The sequence below is a fragment of the Globicephala melas genome, chromosome 8 (genome assembly GCF_963455315.2).
Source record: "Globicephala melas chromosome 8, mGloMel1.2, whole genome shotgun sequence".
Lineage (NCBI taxonomy): Eukaryota > Metazoa > Chordata > Mammalia > Artiodactyla > Delphinidae > Globicephala > Globicephala melas.
The window spans coordinates 92505093-92530754 of NC_083321.1; the positions used below are offsets into that span (position 1 = coordinate 92505093).

At 47.2% G+C, this 25662-nt stretch overlaps 1 protein-coding gene across 10 annotated transcripts in view; it reads right to left on the bottom strand.

Annotated features, from left to right (window-relative positions):
- The window catches only part of SIK3 (SIK family kinase 3), a 294304-nt gene that overhangs the window by 10567 nt on the left and 258075 nt on the right, over positions 1–25662 (bottom strand). For 5 of the 10 annotated variants that reach the window (XM_060304092.1, XM_060304091.1, XM_060304089.1 and 2 more), the window contains 15 exons: positions 21550–21668; positions 20896–21006; positions 20507–20650; positions 19999–20076; positions 19779–19888; positions 18257–18410; positions 17832–17987; positions 14551–14621; positions 12182–12325; positions 8255–8405; positions 7400–7525; positions 7044–7129; positions 6493–6602; positions 5147–5486; positions 3715–4589 (listed from right to left, as the gene is read on the bottom strand). In XM_060304092.1, coding sequence (XP_060160075.1) covers positions 3715–4589; positions 5147–5486; positions 6493–6602; positions 7044–7129; positions 7400–7525; positions 8255–8405; positions 12182–12325; positions 14551–14621; positions 17832–17987; positions 18257–18410; positions 19779–19888; positions 19999–20076; positions 20507–20650; positions 20896–21006; positions 21550–21668 — 2775 coding nt within the window. The other 5 variants (XM_030837549.2, XM_060304088.1, XM_030837551.2 and 2 more) reach the window with 5 other exon arrangements.

A 25662-nucleotide genomic window follows, 5' to 3' on the forward strand; every position in this document is an offset into this window, starting at 1 on the left:
AGGTCTCATCAGAGCAAGCAGCAGGCGTCGCCCCAACAAAGACATAAACAAGGACGGGCTGCACCCTCGTGCCTGCAGGGTGGTGGGCGGAGCACATCACAACCCTTTCTTGGCAGAAGGAAGGGCAAATTATCGGATGATTCTTTGGCGATTGTAAAACTGTGAGCTCTCATGTTTTTAAAAGAGTAGAATCACGTCAGGTTAAAGCAGGAAGAGATTGTGGAGCCTAGTTTCTCCTGTAAAAGGGATCATAAGACATACGCCCAAGGTGGTTGTGAACGCTAAATGAGTAACTGGCTGGAAAGCACCAAGCCCAGAGCAGACCAACTCTAAACAACACCTTCTCGGAGGGGGCACCCAGCTAACATCCCTCACGATGGGAGGAGCGGTTAGGTGTGGGGGTGGTCACAGGTTTAAGGTAAGGACAATGGGGGCGCTTCAGGATAAGAAGAAATTTTAAACACACATAGGTACATCCCCGGAGAGATTCTAACTCTAACTCTGGAGTGGCTTTGGGCTTCCCTGGTGTATTTTTTCTCTATTGCATTATTTTACTATACTGGATTCTAAACTCACAGGGTAATAAACTTGGGGCTTTATTTATTAAAGATAATTGTATATATGGTTCCAAAAGTCTCAAAATAGAAGTCGAAAGAGGTTAGAAAGAGGCAAGGTGAATAGTATTCAAGAAAAGGCATACGCCGTAGCTAAGTTAAAGAGTAAGTTGAGAGTAAACTGGGCAGAGACAGGAAGGATCATCTCTACCATACACTGGCAAGCAGGGCGGGAGCTAAGATTAGGGCTTCTAGCAAAGCTCGTATCAAAGGTCAGGAAAAGAAGATTTAAGAAAAAAGAGGGCTTTGGGGGGGAAGCCAAACTGATCATGAGGCAACAAGGACAGGGTAGTTTTGAGCTGAAACCTTTAGGGGTGTACTTATGGCTTGACTCTTCCAGAAACCACAAGAGATGCTTGCAAGGAATAATGGCGGCGATGGTGGCGGATGTAAGAAGTTAGGGGGAAGGAAGAGGCAGAAGTAACCGTAATCACTCAGCTTGGGGAAGAGGCGGGAGGGACTCGTCAAAAGAATCCTGACTGCGGGCTTCCCTGGTGGCGCAGTGGTTGAGAGTCCGCCTGCCGATGCAGGGGACGCAGGTTCCTGCCCCGGTCCGGGAGGATCCCACGTGCCGCAGAGTGGCTGGGCCCGTGAGCCGTGGCCGCTGAGCCTGCGTGGCCGGGAGAGGCCACGGCAGTGAGAGGCCCGCGTACAGCAAAAAAAAAAGAATCCTGACTGCAGTTTCGGCCTGAAGCGAAGTGAACTGATTTAAAACTGCGGGGAGCGGCTGGAGCCAGATCATCCTCTGGATTTCAGGAAACCTTGGCCCTCACAGCTTCTACTAACTCCTTCACGTAGACTAGACTTCAGACCGACCAAGGCAGCTTGCTTCCCCCCAGAAACGTGCCTGAGACACTCCCACCCGCTGGCCTTTCCTCATGCTTCTCCCCTAAATCCAAACGGCAAAATCCTTTTCATCCACCAAGACCCAACTCAAATGTCACCTGCTGCGGGAAACCTGCCCCTGCTCTGACGGAGAACTGGTCTCTCCCTCCCCTGGTCTGCCACGGCACTTGGACCAGCCACGTCCTGCCTTCCTTCAGGCCCCAGACAGACCTGCAAGCCCGCTGAAAGGGGGTTCCTCTGACAATCAGGGGACACAGGCGAATTCAAGCCCCCTGGTCTTCCTGTACATAGGAGTCACACAGGAGGGAAAAGTGAAGGGAATTCAGAGAGAGTATTTTTGAAGAAAAATATTTCAAAAGGTTATTTTCACACGTGGCAATCCAGGGTGCGGGTGGGGAGTGTGCACTACTGTGTGCTCGCTCGCTCGTTCCCCGAGCCTTGCACACCCAGCGCGTGCTCAGCGAGGGTCTGCTGGCGTGAAGTGAGTAGCTCTCGGGTTCAGTGCTACTCCCGAGCTGTGGGCCCTGGGGGCAAATCACTTAATCTGTGCCTCAGGTGTCTCACTGGTAAAATGGGGACAGTAAGAGTTGTGAGGAATAGACAAATTCATATGTGAACAGCATCTGGTGTCTGGCACATGGAAAGCACTACGGAAGTGTCAGCTTTTCTCCTTTTCTGGTGAAAGCTGTCATTCGCACAGGAAGCTTTCCCACAGCATCCCTGATGCCGTCAAGCTGCCTCTGCTAGAACACTCCCAGCCACAGGAAGCTCCCAGGCTGCTGAGCAGCCTATTCTGGAAAGTTCTCAGGAAGGTCTTCCCCAGGGAACTGAAGTCTGCTGCAACTTCTATCCTGATCTTGGTTCTGCCCCATAATATGACCCCATACCTCTTCCGTCTGACAGGTACGACAGCTCTCCTGAGTTTCTTCCCCCGAGCCTAAACATCCCCAAGTCTGTCAGCCAATCCACATATGGCCTGGCTCCGGAACCTCCCACCATCCTACGTCTGCCTAAAAACACAGCAGCCGCAGGTGGACACGATACGTCTGACTGGTGCAGACCTCAAACCGGATGGCACCCATCTGCCCAAAAGCCCAGGATTTAACTGGAGTTTTAGGGAACCACACCCCTGTCAGTGCTTAATGAGCACAACGTGAAGGCACCAGGTCCTCTGCAGGTAAACTGATTTAGAGCCAGGTCTTCCATCCTGCTCTGTGCCAGCGGACCCAATTCCCCCAGGAGTTGAGTTTTGTGTGCTGACTTTAAAAGGACAGGGCAGGAGAGGCAGGCAGCTTCAAGAAGGGGAGGATGGGGAGAAGTGCCCAGCTTCGGGGTTGTATATTTCATGGAGAAACGCGTTTTCAAGATCTGTGATGATGGGAGGGATGTCAGTCCAGATTTCGAGTAGGGTGAATGCCATGACACGAGTGGAACAATGTCTTCTGAGTATAAGTTACTGACAGTAATCCCAATCTCCTCCCAAATGAAAATGAATGTGCTCGCTAATTATACAGTGATACTAAATGAAATGGCATGGGGTCCCTTATGATGCTGTAATATTCTGTGTTTAGCTTATTAACAAAGTGATCAGAGTAATAATAATACCTCAAATTATTTACATCATACATTCAGATGATCCAGTGTGCCTCTCTCTCCCTCTCCCTCTCTCTGTGTCACACACACAAACATTACGCATAAACATAAATACATACGTGTATGTTTTAATCTTCACAAATACTCTGCAAAGGACCGTTATTCCTCCCGCCCTTTTTCACAGATGAGGAAATAAGAACCTGAGGTTTAAGTGACAAGGTCACTGCATTCGTAACACAGGCATGTCCAGGACTGAGGGGCCCTGACTGTTAGTTCAACACTACTTACACTAAATCCTGTTTCCTTAGCACCGGCTGGCTTTTATTCTACCGCAGAGGTTAAAGCCAGCTATTCTGATGACAGCCGAGAAATTCTGGGTTCTAAGGAACCACGGTACAAATATAGGAAACAGGTAATATACCTTACTGACTGTACTATCTGTATGTTAATTGTCTATCACTCTCTTTTAAGTTTCAAAACAGATCCCCTTCCCCACCAAATACCCACTTCCTACGTGCTTCTCCCCTAAACGGTGCTGCAGGGCTTCTCAGGAATTCTTTTTTTCTTAGGAACCCAGAGTACCAGCTGAAGAAAGGTAATACTGCTGAGCTAACTGAATGAGGGCAGACTGGCCCAGGACTGGCCTTTGCGGGGCTCTTACCTCGGCTGGACACCTTATTTCTATTGAACGCAGCAGCTGGCTGTCGGTACGGATGTATCCCCAACTCCTGCACGTGACTCACGGTTCCTAGTAAAGATTCAGGGTCCCCGGGCCCGCCAGTACTCAAGAGCAGGGGGCCATCGTGGCAACCTTTGGTCAACGTGTTCACGTTCTTCCTGTCCGGAAAGCCGTCCTTGGCCCCCTCACACGAGCACTCCTCCTCCATGCTCTCCGAGTGCACGAGCGCCGGCTGGTGAGCGTAACCGTGGGTCGGGGTGGGTGAGGAAACCTGCGAGATACATTCTTGCGCCCTGATTTGCAGAAGATGCTGGGGGCTGGTGTGGTGGTGGTGATAAGAGTCAGCGTTTTGATACGGTAAAGCCTGGCGCTCTGTCATACTCTGTCCCCCGAGGCCGGGAGCCAGACTCCCTGCATCCCCCTGGTTCATATGCCTGAACAGTTCTTGGTACTCTTGCTGCTGCTGCTGTTGCTGCCGCTGCTGCCTTTTAATGAGCTGTGCAAACTCTGCTGGGGGCAGCCGAATGTCCGAGTGGCCGGTGAGCGAATGCCGGGGGGAGAGCAGTCCTTGGAGGATGTGGGGGACCTGCTGGTGTCGGGCGTAGTCCGGCGGCGTCGGGGACAGCAGGGCCTGCTGCAGCGCCGACGCGGTATAGTGCGGTGGCTGCTGATGTGCGCTGGGAGGGAAGGTGGGGAACTGGTCAAGTGGAGGGACTTTCAGGGCTTGGGTGGGAGGTAACCCCACTCCTGCTGAAGGGCTGTAGCTGCTGGGGGAACCCCGGGACTGGTCCGAAAACAGATGGGGGTGTAAATGCGCCTGGTCGTAGTTAGCAGGGGAGAACCGATTCACGTTCAAGCTGCAGACACAAAAGGGAATGAGTACCAGGCATCCATGTGACAAGTGTGCTAGACTCCCCAGGGGAACAGCTACCACGCTTCCTCAGTGGGGAGCCCCCGCTGGTGCAGAGGACTGCGGTGGATGGGGCAGGGAAGATGGGGATGTATGCGTCATCCCCACCCATCCCCTCTGGTTGAAGGTAGCAATGTCACTTGAACTATTAAGATGTACCCATCTCTTAGAATATGGGTGACAGAGAAAGAAACAATCCTAAAAGAACAGACAAGGGGAAATGGCATTTTTACCAACTCCTCTAATTGGCCACTTTCTTCTTTGCACACATATAGTAAGGTAGCTTTGTCCTTGTCTTCCTCTGTCTCATTAGCATTTTGATCCTGGGTCAATATATAGGTTTCAAGTCCGTCCCAAACCCACCACCCCAATTTTAATAAGGCTGAAATGAGCACAGCCCAGTCAGAACCCTTCTCCTTTCCTCCTCCTCTCTCGCCCTGCTAAGGGGCTTCCTCCCACCTAGGTCACCTGGAGAGGCGGCTAGGTGACCCTGGGCCGGCTTACCTGTGGGCCTCCGCACTGTCGGCACTCAGCTGCTTGGACAAGGGCCGGTGCCCATAGCTGAAGGCGGCCATCAGGCTGGTCCGGTGCTGCATCTGAACCTGACTGGCGCTGGGGCTGATGGAGACGCCCCGGCCAGCAGAGCCTGCAGCTGTCCCGGGCATGCTGCTGAGCATGTCAACAGGCTCCTGGACCTGGATGGTCACCTGCTGTGACTGGGGAGGCTGCTGTAGGCCCAAGCAGGTTAGTGCCACGCTGGGAGGAGGGGAGCAGTTCTCAGGCTGCTGCTGGAAGACTGCACTGCGGGAGGGGAAGCCTTGAAACTGGGAGGGAGATGCAGCACCTGGAGAGAAAGGAACCTCAGAGTGACCAAATGCCCGGGTTACCAGCTGGCCGGAAGTCACGGGAGCCAGTGAGGACACCTAACCTGCATACCACCCAGAGCAGTGCTTCTCCAACGCCACGATGCCGAAGGCTCCTCTAGAGGACTCGAGAAAACACAGGCTCTCCTGGGCCCGACCCGCGGAATGCCGATTCAGTAATTTGTAATTCCAGGAATTTGTCGTTCCAATAAGTTGCCCGAAAGCTGGTCTGTAGATTATTCTTTGAGGAGCTCTGATCCAGGGCAGTGCTTCTCAAACTCTAACGCACATGCAAACGGCCCGGGGATCTTGCTAAGATGTAGAGTCTGATTCAGCGTGTCTGCGATAAGATCTGAGATTCGACTCTTCCCACCGATGTTGTTCGTCGGGGACCCCACTTTGGGTAGGAAGGGCTTAGAGAGCAATTTGAACTCTCCAGGGGATCTACATTGGGTGGCGTTACTTAAGAGATCCTCAGTTTTTGGAATACTAAATGCTCAGAGTGCTGGTCTCTGAGGCCCACAGACTAGGGCACACTCATCTTCACCTTCATCTAAACGCCCACAAGCGAGGAGCCACGTGCCCAGTGGATCACCAAACCCAGGCATGACAGGAAGGAAGGTTCCGGTAGTCGCCTTTCATTGGGTAGAGTTGGAGGGGGTTTTATGAAAAATATTATTAACGGTCAACCTTTACTGAGACCTATTTTGTTCTGGAGACTATTTCAAGAATTTAACATATATATTTATTCAGTAAATAGTACTAGCATCCCTATTTCACCTTTGAGCAAGCTGAGGCGCCCAGAAGTTAACAAACTCGCCTGAGGTCTCACAGCTCAGGAGTTGGTAGAAGAAGTCAAACTAAGGCAGCCTCCCTTGAACACTACGTCACTCTGCCACCCGAATCGATCGAGGGCTTGAGGCACTCAGGCTAGGCCTCTCTTCTCCCTGCGGCACACCACGGTTCGGCATAAACCTCTGCACTCACCGTGAGGCTGGACCATGGCGCTGCTCATGGGGGGAGGGCTGTTACTGGGCGGTCTGAAGAGGTGGTTGCTGGCGTGGCTGGGGGGAGGGCTTGCAGGCTGGATCCTTAACCTTGAAAACAACAGAGCCAGATGAGCAAACGCGCTTCCGGAGGTGGCAGGGTGGCCTTGCAGTTAGTTTCCGCCATTTGACACACAGGCGGAAACTACTTCTTTGGTTTTTGATAAGACTCCAGGCTAGACAGACATGCACAGACCGCCCACCACAGTCTACTTAGAGCCGTCCACATCTTATTTCCCCAGACTTCCCAAGGCGGCAGAGGTCACTGTGGGCCTCGGTCTGGCCTCCTCTATTACTGGCGTCAGGTTACTTTGTTCACGGGGCTAAGAAAATGAAGCGGCACAGGGAGTTGGGGTTTTAGGGGGCCACGAAAATTGACACTGGCCTCCCTGCTTTTCAAGTGGGTTCTTCCAAGGTGAATGTTAGAGTCAGTCAGTATCGCCCATGAGAGTCAGGCCAACAGCTTAGGCATGAAACACCACGCTTCATTACCTCTGGAGCTGGTGGGTGAGGAGGGCGGGCTGATTCTCACACGCAGCCTGAAGGGGTGGAGAAGGCTGAGGAGGACAGATAGAATCCTACAACAAATGCGGGAAAGGAGAAAGAACACTCGTGAGCTTGAGGATTAATGAGAGCCGTTCTCAGGAAGGGAAGAAACTCTCTGTGACCAAGATTTATGCTATTGTTGTTCATCAAAAGGTTTGATTACCTTTACTCAAACATAGCAACCATGCATACAACTCAGCTCCTCTTTGCCCTGCGGGATCTCCTCCAAAGTTCACAGGCAAATCAGCCCGAAAGCAAACTCCAGAGAAGCTGGAGAAAAAGCAAAGAGGGAAGAGGCCTACTTGAATCTGTTGCTGGAGAATTTGATGGTGCTGCTCCTGCTGGTACAGCATGTGCTGCTGCTGGGTCTTCTCCAGGGCTCTTTCATCAATCTGCCCCCCGTACATCTTCTGCAGCTGCTCGCACTCCTGAAGGGAAAGCGGTTAATACAGATGGGATGCAGCCAGGCCCACGCCGCGCGGTGATGTCAGCAGATGCAGATCTGCCCCCAGGTCTCACGGGCAGAAGGAGCCACATAGAAGAACAGTGTCCTTGAGGAGCAACTAACCCATTTACGTAGGCATTTGTGTACGAAATACATTCATGCTCTGTCCTGGCAGAACAAAAGGAAAACACCAAGATGGCCTGCGTACAAGCAAAGGTTCCAGTGTGAAATCTGTGTACAAAGCACATGCCACTCGAAGCTTGGTCGTCAGGAAGGCAGAAAGGAAGCCAGCCCTTTATAAAGCCTGGAGGTGCACTTCCTTCCTCTGGGAGCGCCATTCCATACCAGCTGGAGAGGATGCCAGGTGGTAAGAATGCAGAGCAGGCTCCAACAAGACCCAGTGCCCATAAATCATGAGAGGAATGCCAGGGTTGCTTCGAAGGACGTTCCCTGGGGCCTCCCACTGAAACACAAGCCCAGAAATTCCTCTCTAATGAACTACAGAGACAAGGGGAAAATTTAGTCCCTTCCTGGGGAAAGCTGGACATAACAAGAAGTAAGGAGAGTGTCAGGAAGCTATTTGCTTTGGAACCTCTAAAACTTCAGTGCTGCTGACATGAAGGGGGTAGAAAGTTTAACACCCGGGTCCTCCTGCAATAGCGGTCTCTGTTACCCACGCTTCTCCAGAGATGCCTGCCATCTCTTCCATTACCTGCTGCAACTGTTTGATGCTGCTGTTGTTGCCCATTTTTTCCAGGTGAGCTTTGAAGGCCTGGATGCTGGCAGCCCCATCAGAGAACCGGCGCACAGGGGAGAAACGCTCCGTAGGGAGGTGCAGGGTGTTGGAGTCCTTGTAGGTAGAGCTGAATACATGGGAAGAGAAGGTTAGGGGCCAGGACTCAGGGGTTTTGACCAAATCACCTAGGGACACTGCTCCAGATGAACACAAAGCTTGCTGGCTGCACGTGCAGCCCTGCACATTACGCCATCTCCACGTCATCTCCAGAGGCCAGTCGTTTCCCTAGCCTGCTTCCCTTCAGAGGCATCCAAGTGCCCATCGTCCATTTCCACTTACCTTGAGTTGGCTTAACATTCAAGCCCGGTAAGGTCCTGGGATCAAATACATCCGGTTCTTACAAATACACTGGGTCAGAGAGAAGAGCTTCACAGTATCCCGCAGGCCCAGCTGTATAGGAACTCTTGCTTTTATAATCATGTCTCTATCTAGTGCCTTTAGAAACCTAGAACAAACCTACCCGTCTGACCCGAAGTTTTCCCTGAGCAGCATTCTCCCTATGACGGACCAGAGGGAAACTACAGTCAACTGTGGGGTCAAAGGTCTGGCCTGGAATTCACAGGTTTTGTGCTAGAAAACGGAGGGTGCAGGTTAAAGTGGGGGAAATGGGGACTTGTGATCCCCAGATGGAGACAGACCATTCTTAAGGAATGTGGGCCTCAAGATCCTGCACGTACCTGGTCAACGCAAATAAGGTTACCTGCCGTGAAAGTTAACTTCTCAGAGCAGTGGCACCCTCCCAACCTGCTAATGAAAGAGGAATCACGTGGATAACCTTCAAAATGACCCACTGCTCAATCAGAACACAGCCAGTGTCTTACGGAAAGAAAGAACAAGCTATCGATGAGGAATGCCTAAGACAGCATCGGAGTTAGAAGCTACCACCTGTACTTGTTACCTAATCAGAAAGAGATGTTTATGGGTTGAGTAAGCAGATAAAAGGCTGCCAAGGCAGCATTCCAGCAGCTGATGGAAAGGATCAGGATTTCATGTCGAGGGCAGAGGTGACATCACACTGAGCCATGGGTGAAATGACGGACCACCTTGCCAGTCACTCCTTCTGGACTGAAGCAGAACCAAGGCTAAGGAAGAGGGTTAACAAGCGAGTTCAAACGCGGCAGACAGGGAGGGACTAGGAGGGTCTGGTGACTGTGCAGAGGGGTCAAGAGGGTTCTGGCAGCAGGTGAAAGCCCTTCACCCTCTCTTCTCTAACGATGGCTCCTGTTTCAGACGCTACCTGAAACTGAACAGGAGGGAGCTGATGAAACGAACACGAACATGTCTCTGGTTCAGCAACACAAAAGACAAATGGTTTTGGCAGACGCACTCCAGAAACAGTGATCGTGAGAGCCGCTCTCAGGAGTATTTCCTCAATACTTCTTATTTCTGCTTCTACTTCAGGTGTTTGGAATCAAAGCAAGCAAATACTATTGTCTCCTAAAATTTGATTCTTACACTTGCAATATATTCTGATAATGGACACATTTCTGATTCATTCAGAAAGTCATGTTCTTCAAGGAGTTAATATGGCCTGTCTGCACAAAACACATTCTCTCCCCTCAGAGCAATACTCCCAGGTCCGGGTATTTCATGGCTTTTCCAGAAGATCAGGTTGTGAACAGACTTGACACCCCCGGCAGCCCAGCACAGCAGATTCAGTGGAACAGTTCTGATGCAGCTGCTCATTTTGGAAGCACTGATAGTATCAACTGTGTTTTATTTTTATTAGCAATCATGTTCAAACTCAGGACAGCCTCATGTTAGGCTGATATTCCCACTACACTCTTCAAACAGGGACTTGGCACCCCACCTAGATAAAATCCATCTGTGTCAGTTGTTTTTTGTTGTTGTTGTTAATTACACTTAAATTTTTTTTTTAATTTTAACTTACACACTTCCCTCATTGAGAAGGTCAGTCAGACCCATCTTCTGTCTCCACGTTGGACTTCATCTATGATACCCCAGAAGAATAGATACTATGTGCTGTTCCTGAGTCACTTCCTGCAGCAAATGAAAGGGATTCAGGAATCTATTCAGGCTACCCATTTTCAGTGTTTTATAGCCTGGGAAAGTTTCTCTTTTCCCCTGAAGACTTACTTCAGCCTCTTGTGTTGCCATGTTTTTACAACCCCATTGAGACACGCTGAGGTTGCATAAATGCCCCACCGTACACAATCTGTCACTCATAAAACATTCATTCCAATTCGAACTGGCTTGACCATAGGAAACCCTCTACCAGGAGTGTTCACACAAAAACAGGCAGCAGACAGATTTCCAGCAGGCAAGGCCTTGACAATGACTAGGCAGGGTGGAGACCACACAAATGGAGCAGTGGGCCAATGCGGTCTTTCTTTAGTAACAGGTGTAAACAGGATATCAGGTCTGATAAAGGCAGACTAGGGAGATGCGCTGAGCTTCATGCTTCCCCCGTAAGAACACATCCTGAGGAGCACCTGAATCAAACAACGATTAAACCCAAAGGCCTGAAACTAAACAACAGACCCTGACATAGGATGAAAAATTAAGTGTGGGGCTATAAAGGAGGGGAAAATAGAAACAGGGAGAAACAAAGTAATAAAGGGTCTATTAGGTAACAGTGTAGAACTCAGTTATTGAGAAATCACAGAAAATGTTTGGAGTGGAAAATGCAGCTAATAATCACTCAAAGTACTCTCGATGTAGTATGGTAACAGTGTAGGCCCCGAGAGATTTTCCTTAGAAAAATACTGTCTTCCCGTGCCATCAGAGTTTTATTTGAGAAATGTCATTTCTACTAATAAAACATGTTCACGGCATTATTCATGGTCATTTATAAAAGCTTATCTTCCTCCTTTCTAAGTTCCAACGTGGCACTAATGAAGTCTCAGTCTGCTCAGAGGTCACCTGTCTCTGCTGATTATCTCTGATGCCCAGTGGGTAACTAGACACAATGAAAGCACTGCGTCAAGACTGCCAGTGTGAGCCTGTTGCAAGACTGAAAGCAACACATTTATAGACTTAATCTCCTTGGAATCTGCTTTCCAACCTTCCCAAGTAAGACTGCTTTTCGCTGTCCTCCCAAAAAGATTGAAAGAAAATAAGCTCTAGCAACTGGTGGTGGCTTTCAAAGTGTGGCCTTTGAGCTTGGGGACAGCTTCAGGATGGACTAAAGGTTAAGATTTTCAGTCATCGCGGTGTTCCCAGAAGATAATCATCTTCTTAAGCCAGCAAAGTGTCATTCCCCTCTGTCCCAAGGCTTACTTGAACTCAATTTTGTGAAGTTTTCTTGGCAAGAAAGGTTACACTTGTTTTTATTTCTTTAAGACAATGAATTATAAATGTATCAGAGACCTACTGAAAGATCTGGCCGTCAGAATATTGCAAGGATGACTTTTCAAGCACAACACTCAAGAGGATGCAGTATCCCTGCTCTGCCACTCACAAAGGAATGCATCTTCCCCCATACCTAAGCTCCTTGTTCAGTGGTCATGTGATAAGAAGTGCTCATTCTTTTGATGGCGATGGGTTATTAAAGGTCAAGCCTACTGATGTGGCTACAGATCCTTCTATTTCCAGTTGGCCTTCTAAGAGCTTCACCCACTTTCAGGTTTCAAGTTCAGTTTCATCTATAAGTCAACATCTAGAATCACGAGAATCACCTGCAGGTACTAAGCATGCCTACGAGGTAATGGGAAAGAAGCATCTCATATTGCCCTGGGCACTGCTTAGTTAAGGAGTTGAGAAGATGTAAGTTCAGGATGCTATTTGAAGCCACGATGCTAGTCGCCATGTCTGTAGGACTAGCCAGAAGGGTGCCTGTCCAATGAGCCTCAAGGAGCTCCCACGGCTCACGTGGCTACTCACCGATGCTGATCAGGTACCAGGTGAGGGGGCCAGACCCGGGAACGGAAAGGCTGCTGTCCTAGCTGCCGCTGTAGGTCCGGTGGGATCTCAGCTGTAGGGTTGGTCATGGCCAGTGTATGTCTTTTGGACCTATTTGCCAAGTACCTGCAACAAGCAGGAGCACATTTCATAGTAAAAAAGACAGACAGGAATATTCCTCAGCAAGAAGCATTAGAAGTTAATCCAAAGCACTCAGAGTGAAACAGTGCCAGAGCTCAAAAAGGGCTCGATGGCCAACAGATCCCTGACTGGATGAAAGCGAAACATGTTCCAAAAGGCCAACAAAAGTTGGCTTACCACTGAAGTGGCTGAAGTTTGGACCTAAGAGTAGCCATTAAGAGAAGAGAGAAAACAGATGTAGCTCACAGAGTGGGATCAATTTCCCTTACTTCATTCCATTCAGGGAAAGAATTTATTTTCTACTTGTTAGTTTCATTCCTCTTTTCTCTCCAAATTTCTAAACTACAAGTCGGAGGAAATGAGCCCTAAGGATTGTTCCTAGAGATGAGCCAAGAGAGATATTCAGAAGGGCTTCGCATGTGTCTCTTGATGCCACTGGCCCCGAGCGTTGGAGACTGACCTCGCTGCAAGTCACAGAAAACAGATCTTTCCATGTGGGGCTAAGCGAGTTCCAACACCACCCCTTCCCTCATGCCCCATGACTGTAACTCCATCATCAGAGAAGAAAAACTGATGTTGTCCCCAGGGAACCAACATTCTCTAAAGGATGAAGAAATGAAACCACATGAAATGTTTAGAATTGCTTTTTAGGGGAAAAAAAGGCAAGGCAAGAAAACAGAAGTTTCAAAAGCTGAAGAGTGGACAAGCTGATGACTTTTCTTCTGAAGATCTTTCAGATCCACCACTAATACCATCAATAAGGTATCAGTCCCCCTTGGTCTGACTGATGACTCCCTCCACCACTGATGCTCTTATTGGGCATGAATAAAAGAAGCATTATTCCTTCCATTACCTCAAAACGGATGGGCACTTTACCCTTTAAATGTTGGTCTAAGGAAGAAAGAAGGAGCTGAAGGAAGTAAAGTGCAAGACAAAGAAGATGAAATGAAATACTGCTGTCTAATTAAAGTAGGAAGGCAGTAAGTTTCCTAATTTCTCTTCAGGACACCAGCAGCACCCACGTACAACTTTACACACCCTGTGACTGGCAAACTATAGAAACCACAGCATCAAGAGAAAAACAAAGTCAACACGATTCCTCTATCGGCTACGCTGTAGAAGGAGCTGGCCCACCAGCCAACACCCCTGTTCTTCACTGTTCTTCCCACATGGGACCAAACTCTTTTTGAACAGCAGCTCTCACACAAAGCTACTGGGGGTAGGGAAAGAATACTGGCCAGCAACCGTCCGGGTCTTATAAAGTGGTCTTGTTTCATTCTTAACTACTTTGCCCATTCCAGCTAAAAACAGTTAACAGACTAGAGAGTAATTAGCGGTATGCAGACTTGCCAGAGGGTAAGCCATTAGTGGTTTAATATCCATTTGATAAAAACACCCGAAGTTTCCCCAAGAGCCCATGAAAACCATTTTATTTCAACTTCCCTCAAGGGAAAAAAACATATAATCTTGAAGAACACCTGTATTTCTGGGAAAATACATGCTGGATTCTGGTCAAACCCCCCTCCCCGGAAAATAAGAAAGTCAGCTCTCACAAGGGGCCGTGCACGGAGCTGAGGACCATGGCTAATGGAACTGAGGCCAAATGAACAGTACAGCATGCCTGATGGTCACTGCCGTTTTCTGTGAATTAGGCATCTCTGCAAACAATGGATATTTGCATCTGTCCCTGGCCCGAATCCCACATTCTTTTTTCAACATCTCTTTGTTGATACAAGGGGATGGAAGAAACACACAGCAAACAGTACAAGAGGTATTCATTCTCTTGGAAAGGAAGAGTCCATGCCAGCGGTCCATGGCCAGACTAGCTAGGATCACTGTCATCCCAAATCTCCAATTCCTTTTCAGTAACAGTTCTTGGCAGGTAGGAGCAGGCTTTGGGCCTTGTGAATACTATCAGAGTTGCAATATGAAGGCAGGGGGCAAGGAAGGAAGGAGGGAGGAGAGAAAAAGTTCTTATGGTTATTGCTGTCACTTAGGGGACTTCCAATGGTGCTTACAGAAATGAAATTTTCTGGGTAGTCTTCTGTTACTTCCATGTGGGGAGGAACATGCCATCTGGCTTGAGCAAAGAGACCACACAAAGGTTGAAGCTGCACTGTACCACCTCCTTGGGCAGAGGTGACCTTTCGCTGGTTGCAGGGGGAGCCTGCCCAAGGACGTTCTGCAAGCACTGCCAGATGCCACATTACCTCTGCACAGCTTCCTGATCTGGCTCCCCATCCGAGCTCTCCTCGTCCACAGGGGTAACTGCTGGCACTGCCTGAAGAGAGACAGGAAGGAAAAGCTCAAGGTGGCGCTTCTTCTGCAGGAGCTCTTACTCTAGACACTGGGCTTGGGGCAGGCCTCTCTGTCACTTTTTTTTTAATCTGCAAAGCTTTTCTAGGATCCCTGGGTTATACAGAACTTTCATATACCTTTCCATTGTTCCATTTTTACCTCGCTCGGTTGATTTTAATTTGAATTTCTTCCTCTGATTCATCTTCCTTCGTTCATTTATTCATCCAACAAATAGCTGAATGCCCACTATGTTCCAGGACAAAATGTGAATTAATAAAGTTCTTGCCCTTGTTTTACAGTCTAGTGGAGGACAGAGATAGGCAAACGGACAAGTACAAAACAGCAGGACCCAGTCATGGGCGCTTGGGAATTGAGGAAGGCATTCTGGAGGACACGGCCCCAAACCTGAGACCTGAAGGATGAGCAGGAGTTAGCCCAGCAAAGAGGGGAAGGGGTCGCAAGCGTCTGAGGTTTCCAGGCCAAGAGAAAAGAGAAGGCCTGCGGGTGTCTGAGGACCTGAAAATGTAGGAGAAGCTTGTTTACCTGGAATGTCCAGGAACTGACCTGTTGTTTCATATTAATGTTATTTCCAGACTTTAGATATCCTTTACTCCAGAAAAGCATACCGGTTTTTTAAAAGCACACTTTAGTACATAACGTAAAGTTGTGTAATTACAATTCAATGCTTTAAAATCGCCGTTACGCACCAAAACATGTAAGTGAAATGAGGACCGCCACAATGCATGCATTACTGTGACTCTTCCCGTCTGCCTGTGGACTGGAATGCTGTATATCCTGGATAGCTACTCACAGCCTGTGGCTCACATAATCACCACGCCTCAAGCACCAGAGCAAAAATCATACCTCAGTTATTACAAAAGAGCATTTTTTTAACGGACAATAATTATAAAACAAAACAAACTTTTGGAATAGTTCCATTGTCTGTATGCTCCTAGGGTTTCCGGATCCCTTACTACAGTTCTACAAGGCTGGAGTGAACAGGGTTAGGCAGGAAGTGGCTACAGACGAGGCAGGAGAGGAACACTGTGGCCAGTTATAAATGGCCTTGAATACCACATTAAGAAGTTTATTTTGAGAAAAGGCAGTGGTGAATCACTAAAGATTTTAAGCAGGGACATGATGTTACAAGATTTATATTTTAGAAAGCTGGCTTGCTTTAGTTGCAGCATGGAAATGGCTGGTGATGAGGATTAGAAGACAAGCCGGAACAAGGAAGCCGGTTAGGAGGCCACTGTGCTAATCCAAGCAAAGGAGGACAGTGGCTTGGGTTAGATGAAGGGCAGTGGGGATGCAAAGAAGTAAGATACTTACTTCACAGGCCCCGGGTAACTGATTTGACATGGGGAATAAGGGAGAGGGAAGAAGTAAAGATAATACCCACATTCCTAGCTTGTCTAACCAGGAGAGTGGCGGTGCCATTCACTGTTACCCAGCAGGAGAAACAGGTTTCACACAGTCAGGATAAGTTCATTTGAGGACACGCTGAATTAAAATGGTAAGTACTTGTTGAATAACCAACTAAATTCGTGCAGTCGGTAGTCATGTATACGGAAGTATAGAACTCAGAAGAGCATTCTGGGCTGGAGAATCACTGAGTAACTGAAATTAGAGAAGTGGACAAGATCACTCAGAGAGAGCATGTAAAATGAGATGGAAACAGGGCCTCAGATAAAACTCTGGGTTTCACCTACTTCAAGGAAAAAGAAGAAAGGGAACCTGAAAAGGAGGTAGGTGCAAAACAAAAAACAAGGAGAATGGGGTAAAAGAAGACAATATTTCAAGGAGAAAAATGGTCAGCAGTGACTAATACAGTTGGGAGGTCCAAAAAGATGGAGATTAAAAATGTCCAGTGGACTTACCAACAAAAGCTTGTTAGCGACCTTGGCAAAAACAGTTACAACGGACAGAGTAAGTCACCGCACCTCCCATAAAGCTGTCCCTGATCCTTCATAACCTACATTGAACTTGCCCTTCTCTGAGTGCCTCTGCCACCTACAAGTCCATGGTCTTCACTCTGGTACTTAATCACATATGGCCCTTTACTGTTATTCCAATACTTCACATATGTGGATCTTACTGTCCCATATTATAAGCTCAGTGAGGCCAGGAACCGTGAATATAAATTCTTTCCTTTTCCCGACAGCAGTGTTACTGAAAGTGTGGCCCGCGGACCCGTGCCAGTCCACAGACTGTTTCGTTACCAATCCAAAATACGGTGGGTAAAGAAATAGAGAGTGAGATTTACAAACCTTTACAGCAACTTAACGGAGTAATTTTTTTCTGTTTAATCAAATAAAATTTAGCCTTGCAGTTCATATATTTAAAAAGTTTTACTTCTCTAATAATTCACTTTCATTTTATTTTACAAAGGTATTTATCCCTGATGGATGGATTGAAGGGGAAAAAAGGTCCTCAACTAGAGATACATTAAGAAGCACTGCCCTAAAGCACCCAGTAAGGGCTATGGATATAATTAGCACCCAATCTTAAGGCAGCATGAGACTGAATGAAGGAATAAATGAATGAAGGAATGAATGAATGAATTCACCTACGACAGAAAAATAATCAGAAATAAACAGAACCCAGCGGAAGAAGAGAATCTTTGAATGTGACCATCATATATAAAAAAATTGGGATTGAAAGATACCAGCTGTCAGGTTTGAGCTTGTGAAAGCCAAATAATCAAGTGATTCAGGTTGTACCGAAAGTGTGAGGTGGTGTTAATCAAAGGAGGAAGGGTTGGTGAGAATGTAGTTTTGGAAACCAGTCTAAAAAGCAATTAAGTCCAGAGAAAACTGTTAGCTTCTGCTGCCCTCTGGCAGGGAAACGTTACCTGCAGGAAGGCCAGGTCTGAGGCTAACGCTCCCCCCTGCCCACCCGCCCTCGAAGCGCAGGGCTGCAGCTGCCCTTTATGCAAGTATCTATAAGTAGCCCCCTGAGGATGAGGCCTCCAGAAGCAGGCTGCAGTGTGGAAATTATTTGGTTAAGTGAAGAAGTTAACCAAAAATTAACTCTGGAAAATTCTACCAGTCTGAAGAAAATGGGAATGACACTGAGCATCATACATTGAGGGAAAGAAGAAATTCAGACATTTAGTTGGAGACTCTGGGTTCTACAACCTCTGTACCAAAGGCCTCTGAGAAAGCAAGTTGGGCTTCGTGCTGCAACTCACTGGTGTCATGGTGACAAGAGGGGAGGGTCCCCGTGGCCGCTTCAGCAGCTGCTGGGCATGCAGTTGGATGTTGGCGCCTCCATCTGATGCCCTCCGGCCAAGGGGGCCCATTCCGTTCAGCAGCTGCAGGGTGGGCGGCTGTAACAGGGACTGCTCCTGTCAGGAGTAGAATGGGAAGGGGCAGATTGGTGAGGTGGGGGGAAAGGAGGAGAGAAAACAGCGGCACTCTAATCTACTGAAACTAAGGGATCCTACGATGATGACATAGACTAGAGAAATCTTCCCTCTCACCCGAGCTGCTTTGCAAGAGAAATCATCCTTCCCTATAAGGACACCCTTAAATCCTGGGGACAGTCCCTTAAAGTCTCTCAAAGGAAGCTCAGATGCGCATCTTTAGGGGCCAGCCCTCTCCCATTTCCGGGTACCTTGTATTCCAGCTGCCCAGCTGGCTGCAGATTTTGCATGGGCAAGAGGTTGTGCATGAAGTTCATGTTAGGGGCCACCTGCAGGAATGGAGCCTGCGGGTTGACTCCAGGAAAGCCAGGCAGCAGCTTCTGCAGATCTTCCATAACCTCCGTGCTGATAGGAAACAGGATGACACAGAAGTTCAGTTACAATTCTCACTCACAACCTATATCCCCAAAGTGATGAAACTGCTAAGTTCAGCACAATTTATTTTGTTTTATTTTTCTACTTTCCTCCTAAATCTGTATTTCCCTCTATGATCCCAGAGCGAGTGGAGGTGTGTAGAGCCTAGCGTGCGGAACCTGGCGCTCTGCCATTTTACTATCTGGGCCTGGGAATCGCCATTCTTCACGGACCACTCATATAAAACCAACAGCTCTGAGCCAAGAGGAAACGCTGGCCCCAGTCCAGTTCAGGTTTCCAAGGCCTGGAGGTGAATGGCAAGTTTCTGGAGGAGGACACAGGCCATCCACTAAAACAATGGCTGCCCGAAGTAGCAACTGATTCACCAGGGAAAGAATGCAATCGGTGCCGTCAGTGCTGATGGGCAGATAAGCGTGGATCTGTCGAGCTCCAATGGTGGGGTTTACCGCACACTTTAAAATAAGAGCTCTTTCCACTAACAGCGCGACACGGGACTCCACCCCTTTGCAGCTGACGCAGTCTCTGGAGCCAGAATGTTCCCCTATTGCCTGTTTGATCGTAGGCTGAGAATGAGAAACGTGAAGCAAGCAAACCAGCAGGCAGGGGAGGCTTTTCTGGAAATTGAGAACTCAGAGAAAAAAGAACCCTAGCTTTGCCCCTAGCTGAGCTCTCAAGAGAGCCCTGGCCACACCCTTTTCTTCCCTCCTCTGTACAAGAAATAGCCAGAGAAGAGGGGTGGCTATTTCAGTCGTGAGAATCTCCAAGTGCAGAACAAAACTGGGAGAGCTGGTCTTCAGTCCACTTCCCCAGCGTGAGGGCAGCAGGGGACACACTGAAGGACTGTTATGGGGAAACACTTGGGGAAACTGGTACTTATTTGGCGTGTTTTTGGATTTTTGTCTACTTAATTTTTAACATATACAAATTATATCATACTATTTGTCCTCACTTCTTCGATGAGTCTTGCATTAGAATATATGGCAAACAACATCTCTAAAGGCTGTCAAACTCGGATGAATTTCCAGGGGTACCTTTACGTGGCTTAGATCAGAAGACCTTAATCTTTGTGGGAAAAGACATGCTATGCTCTTCACCAAAGTACTGTGATTACCTGCCACGATGGTGGCTTTCAGCCCACCATCCATGAGGGACAGCTCTGTGATTTTTAGTCAAATCCAGTCTCATCTACCAGGGACCCTGAACTGAGTTAAAAACATGTCTTGGCCACTGGATTAGATCTCATCTGGGAGATACAGTGAAGTAGGGAAAATGTGCCATGGTAGGAACTCAAAGTCAGTGGGAATTCTCTGCCCGGGTGTTAATCGGGCAGATACTCACCGTGGGTCGGCCACGCCCACTGTGTGCCTCCTCATCGACAAATAGCGGACCAGCGCTTCAGGGGAAGGCTCTTCACCCTCATCACTGTCCAAGTTCAACGCCCCATCCGGCTGAGGAGGAGAGAAACACAATCAAATTAGAAATAAGAAGGAAGGAAAGGCAGCAAGGCTATGGGCAAGAAAGCAGTTTCAGCTGACAGCTATCAGAGGCTGCTACTTGCCTCCACAATTTGATTCTCTGGGTTGATGAGCTGCACCTGGGGAACGCTGATGTTCATAGTGGTACCAGCCTGCTCCGCCTGGAAAGCAGTAGGCACACAGACACACGTTCCTTCAGTACCAGAGGGAAATAATGATAGGCTTGCAAAGCATTCTTGAGTGCTAAACTCTATGTTTCTACCTCTGAGTCTCTGGTTCATCTGCCCTTAGAAGCTACCAGGAAGCATTCTTTAGAGAGGACAGTCTCTCTCAATGATTCGCTGTTTCTTTAAAAAAAGAAAAATTCAACTATTGTTGTCCCTCCCAAGTACTGGGCTACTCTTCCATCCTCTCTGTCAAAGAAAGGTTCAGTTCTTTGCTTGACCTCTGACAAAGCAAGAGATGACAGCCGGGAAGGGACAGAGGTACGGAAGAATAGGAACTCTCGTGACCTAGAGTTAGTGAGCGATGGCTAACCAACCCCCCTCCATGTTACTTGTCCTGAATCTGGTCACTGGAGTTATTGCCCACCTGGATGTTGACTGGTGCTTGAAATGCCATGGCTCGGGGCATGCTAGGAGGTAGTCCGACACGCAGAGTTTTGTGTCTCTTATGCCGATCACACAGCAGGCTGTAGATTGCACTATAGTGATCATAGGCATCTGATCTTAATGACTACCAAGAGAAAAGGGGAAAGAGCAAAACACCTGGGTGATGTGGCATGTCAATGACCAAATCCCTTTTAATAGTAACATTAGAAGACCAAAGCGCCTTCCTTCCAAGGCCCAGACAGGGGCAGAGGAAGAAGAACGGGAGGAAAACAAAAAGATCCAAGTTCCCAGGAAGAAGGAATAATGGAAAAGGCAGGACAGAGGGAGCAGAGCGACACCCCACCTTGTCCTCTACTCATTTACAGATACCTGTAGTGTCCGCTCTTTGTCCAGTCCCATGTCCTCCATGGCTAAGAGGACATCCTCATTTAGGGGGTCCATCTGTCTTTCTTCCTTCAGCTGCTGGCATTCAGCTATTAACTGTAACAGAAAAAGGCAAGCTATCTAACTCCCAATCAACCATGTCGAGATGGCACATCATATATAATGAACAAGCTGTCCCATGCTGCCTGGCTTGGGAGATTCTTGGCCTCAGACAAAGCCTAAGCAAGAAAGCCCTGGGCACTCAACTAGGAGCAGATAAGATCGTTAAGGCCACTATCTTCCTGAGCTCCTTGGGGTACCCGGGATGGCTATAGTGGTTCAAATAAAGGAATGCTACGGGAGCCACTGGACTGAGCACACTAAGAGAAGGGAAACAACCCCGTGGGAGGAGGCTGTACTGCCCCAAGAGCCGGGAAGAGACTCCGATTTGGGGACAAGCAGCAGGGAACTGGTATCACTGTTCTCCAACAATTCAGCTGGTTTAAGATTCCTTCTTGCTGGCTTCACTTACTTTAGGATTACACAACAAGTCTGTACCCAGGCCCGCCTTTTCAGGTCCTGGCCTGATTACAGTCTCATGCAGAAGAGACTGCAGTAGCCCTAAGAGGAGTTCCCTGGGGCGAGTGGTGCCCAGCTCACCCTGTCAAAGCTGGGATCAGCGTCCCCTAGCTTCATCCACTTGTGCTTGCAGATCTGCTCCATGGAGAGGCGCTTGTTGGGGTCTAACACCAGCATGTGGCGGATCAAATGCTCACATTCTGCAACAGACACAGAGCCTGCGTCAAGGTCGGTGAGGGAAGCACCGCTGGGGCTGAGGAACTAGAGGCAAGGTGAGCAGGCGGCTTTTCAAGCTCCTGACTTCTAATTTGTTTCTCTTGCTTTGTGATCCTTACCTATGTCCTTGCTTACTCCAGGAGAGACTGGGCAAAGGCAGAAAGAGGTGGAGGAGAGAGAAATTCAAGTCTGGTAGTCTGGTTACTTAATACCTTCACTAAAAGATCAGAAAAAAATCTGGGGATAATCCCTGGATTTCATTTATTTATATTATGTACGACCTCATTTAAGGCAATTAATGAAGAGTTTTGAATGTCCTTCTGAAGAGATTCAGTTATCTTACAAGGTCCTCAAAATAGTTCCTCCCTCCTCTATTCATTCCTATGTGCATAGTAAGGCTTTCAGCTTAGGGTCCAAAGCGCTCATCAAAACTCAAGGAATTAGATGTTCTGATGGTTCCAGGTGTGGGGAGAAAGGCACAGGCACAGAAATGCCTCCCTACCACACACTGGGTCTCTGCTGGCCTTACTGATCATATTCTCTGCGTTGTTTAAACATTCGCGGGTGCGTATAACTGGGCTCTGAGCTAAAGAGATTCAGATCAAGAGACATCTCTCTCGGGGAGCTCATGCTACAGAATATATTGCAAAAAGAATGACGGTTTCGAAGTCAAGACGCCTATATTCTGATTTCAAAACCACCCTCTTATTTCTAAGTTTTCTCATCTGTAAATTGGGGGTTTTGAGGATGAAGGTGGTGATGATGATGATAGAAACAGCAGTATTAAGATACTCTTCTGAGCACTTTACACAATTATTTTTATCTCATTCAATCCTCACAGCAATCCTAGGAGGATGGAACTATCATTCTCATTTCGGAGATGGTAAAAATTAGGTGCAGGGAAGTCAAGAAGCTTGTCGAAGGCCACATAATAGGTCAGATTTCAAACCAGACAGCCTGACTCTTTGGTTGGTGCTCTGATCCACACCCTATCTCACCCAGAACCCGCAGAACGAAGTCCAAAGTCCTTTGACCTCCCTGAGCTCCAGCACACGGGCCTTCTTTCTAGACCGTGTGCGTGCTTCACTCACCCCCTCCGACAGCATTTACACGCGCTGTTTTCCTCAGTTGGGGCGGCCGCTCCCGAACCCTCACTTGGCTGGTTCCTTGTCATTTGGGAAAGGGCTTAAATGTCACTTTCTGAGAAAGATCTTCCCTGGCCGCCTCATCCTCCTCAAGTAGGCTTCCAGTCGCTCTCTATTACATCACACTGATTTTCTTCACGCTAATGACTTCTTTGTGAAATCACCTTGTTTACTGCTTATCGTCTAACTCCTCCCCCCGCCCAGGTAAGGTCCACGTCTTTCTTATTGCTGTTTCCAGCACCAAACCTGCAATGCCAAAGATGATTATTACACCTAATAGGAGCTGAACAAACAGCTGCTGAATACGTGAATAAATAAATATTTATTGAAACTCTAGTCAAACAAGATTGTATTTGTGGAAATGCTTTTTAAAACTATAAAATTCTCTTATAAGATACAAAATTGTCTGTTTCTGTTTTACTCCAGCTGTCCTGAAAATAAAACTGGCTAGTGATAATAACAATAATAAATTAAAGAGAATTTAATAAGTTGAAAGACTTTTCATATACAAGGCACTGTGCTTACCAACTCTATTTCATTTAATCTTCACAACAACCCTATGTTAGATACTGTTTTCAGCCCCGTTTATAAAAGAAGAAACAATTAACGTAACCAACCATTGCAACCTAAAGGGCCGAGCTAGGACTTGAGAGCTACACTCTTGCACATTTTCACGTGGATACAAATCATTTGGTATGTTTTTCCAGAGTAAGTTCAACTCTGAAACCCCACACTTTCTGCACCATTTGGCAAACACCATTCTATATCACCATCGTGAAAGGAATACAAAGAGTGATTAAGACGAATTACTCTTAATTTTTAATTTATTCTAACTTTAAACAAAAATACAACAAAGCAATATATCCCTATATCAAACTGATATTACGGGAATCATCAATTTGTTCTTGCTTTATGATCAAAAGTATATTCAAATGCAGTGTGGATCTCAAAGGCTGTGGTTCCTATATCCCTATAAAACAAACGCCATCTACAACATTAAGCTTTTATTAAAATTATGTCTCCAGAGCAGCAAGGCTAGACGCCACAACTGTGGTCTCTATGGAGATGATAAATATCGCTGCCACACATCTTTATGGTCTGCAATCACTTGAGAGGAAAAAAGTGTTCTTGATTTAGAAAGTTACTAAAACTAAAGACCCCCATGTAGGGAGAACGCCTGGGCCTGATTACAAAGCTGGGAAATTATTGTTAGGCCCTCTAGATGGCACTCTACTGTTTTCTTTTGGTTTCCACATAGCATCTAGTGCATGAACGGTAGCCACATTAGTTCTGAATCAGATGACCAAGGCAGAATGATGTTTAGTTACAGGCTCACTTTAAAACAGAATTCTCAAGGCATTTTATTAAAAACAACAACAACAAAAATTAACACCACTGTAGTAAGTCCTGATTAGAAGATGTATCTGGTTCAATATCAGGATCTTGAAACCTCTATTAAGTCATCCTTAGCCATTATTTGGTTTCAGATGCCTTGAAAAATCTCCAGAAAAATATGAACAAGAATTTATACACAAAAATGTGCGTGTATTTTTAGTCTATTCAAGGAGCCCCCAGAGCCTGTCACAGATTCCACAGGCGTCTACAGGTCCCAGGCTGAGAACGCCTTGTTGCGGTGGCAACACCTAACGGATACAAGCTCTTATCTGTGTGCCCTATATAACATCCAGCGCCCAAAAGAGCAGAAATCTAACACTCTTCATATGTTGCACAGATGGCAAAGTATGACAAAATGTGGAAAGCCAGGGTATTATTATCAACTCATGTTTCCTAAGTGTCACATATAGCTCAGGAAATTATATTCAAACTAGACTGGAAAGTACCATTCTACATAAAACATGGAAAGAGGGTGAAAACAAAGGAAATAAATGCTTTCAAACCTAATAACACAATTAACCACTGGACAGTCAATTGAAATGAGTGGAAAGAAAATGGGGCCTCAGATCAAAGAGTACAAAACGTCATCAACTTTCCCAGATGCCAAAGAGAACTCTATTTTAATGTCAAAAATGTCCCCATCGCTTGTTCCCTCTCAAAGGGCAGACCTTTGCTACTGAACAGAACTGAAGCACTTGGGGCAGTGCAGGAACCCTCGGCTCTGCGTGTTCGCAAGTGCCAAGTGGCCTCTGCAGTGAAAATCGCTGTGGTCCCGCGAAACCTGATGCCACCAGAACCACCGGTGACTAGAGGATGCCCAGCTGAGACCCTGCCCCGCGGCACTGACAGCATTTGCATGACTCTGTGGAGAGAGGGCTGCTGTAAGGGCAGGGTCCTGAAACGGGAATTAAGTTCAGACTGCCATCTCAAGTTGTAATTCCATCTGAGGCGGGGTCTTTAACACCTTTTTTTCTTTTTTGACCTTGATAATAAACAGCTTTCTCTAAGAGGCTGAAAGCATTCAGCATTCAGGAGAAAATAATAAAGGATGAAGAAGGGGAGTTAAAAACCAACTTCAAAATTCACCCAAGATTGTTAATAGAAGCTCTGTCTCTAGTTTCCAAGATAGAAGAAATAAATAGAATAGCTTAAGAAAGAAGTTCCTGACTAAAACTTTGAAAACATGTCCCCCGAAGACAGGGTAAAGGTCATGAGGCTGATTTATCTTGGAGAAGAGAAGGTGTAGGCAGGAAGGGGCACACTGGGTGTTCTTCAAGTATCTGAAAGATATTTATACAGCAGACAATGTGCATTTATATTTTGCTGCTCCAGGGCCCTGAATTTGGAATAATTATACGTAACAAGTTCAATTTAGGAGAAATCTTTCTAATTATTAGAGTTGATCCAAAGTACTTGATCAAGGTCCTAGGGATCTAAG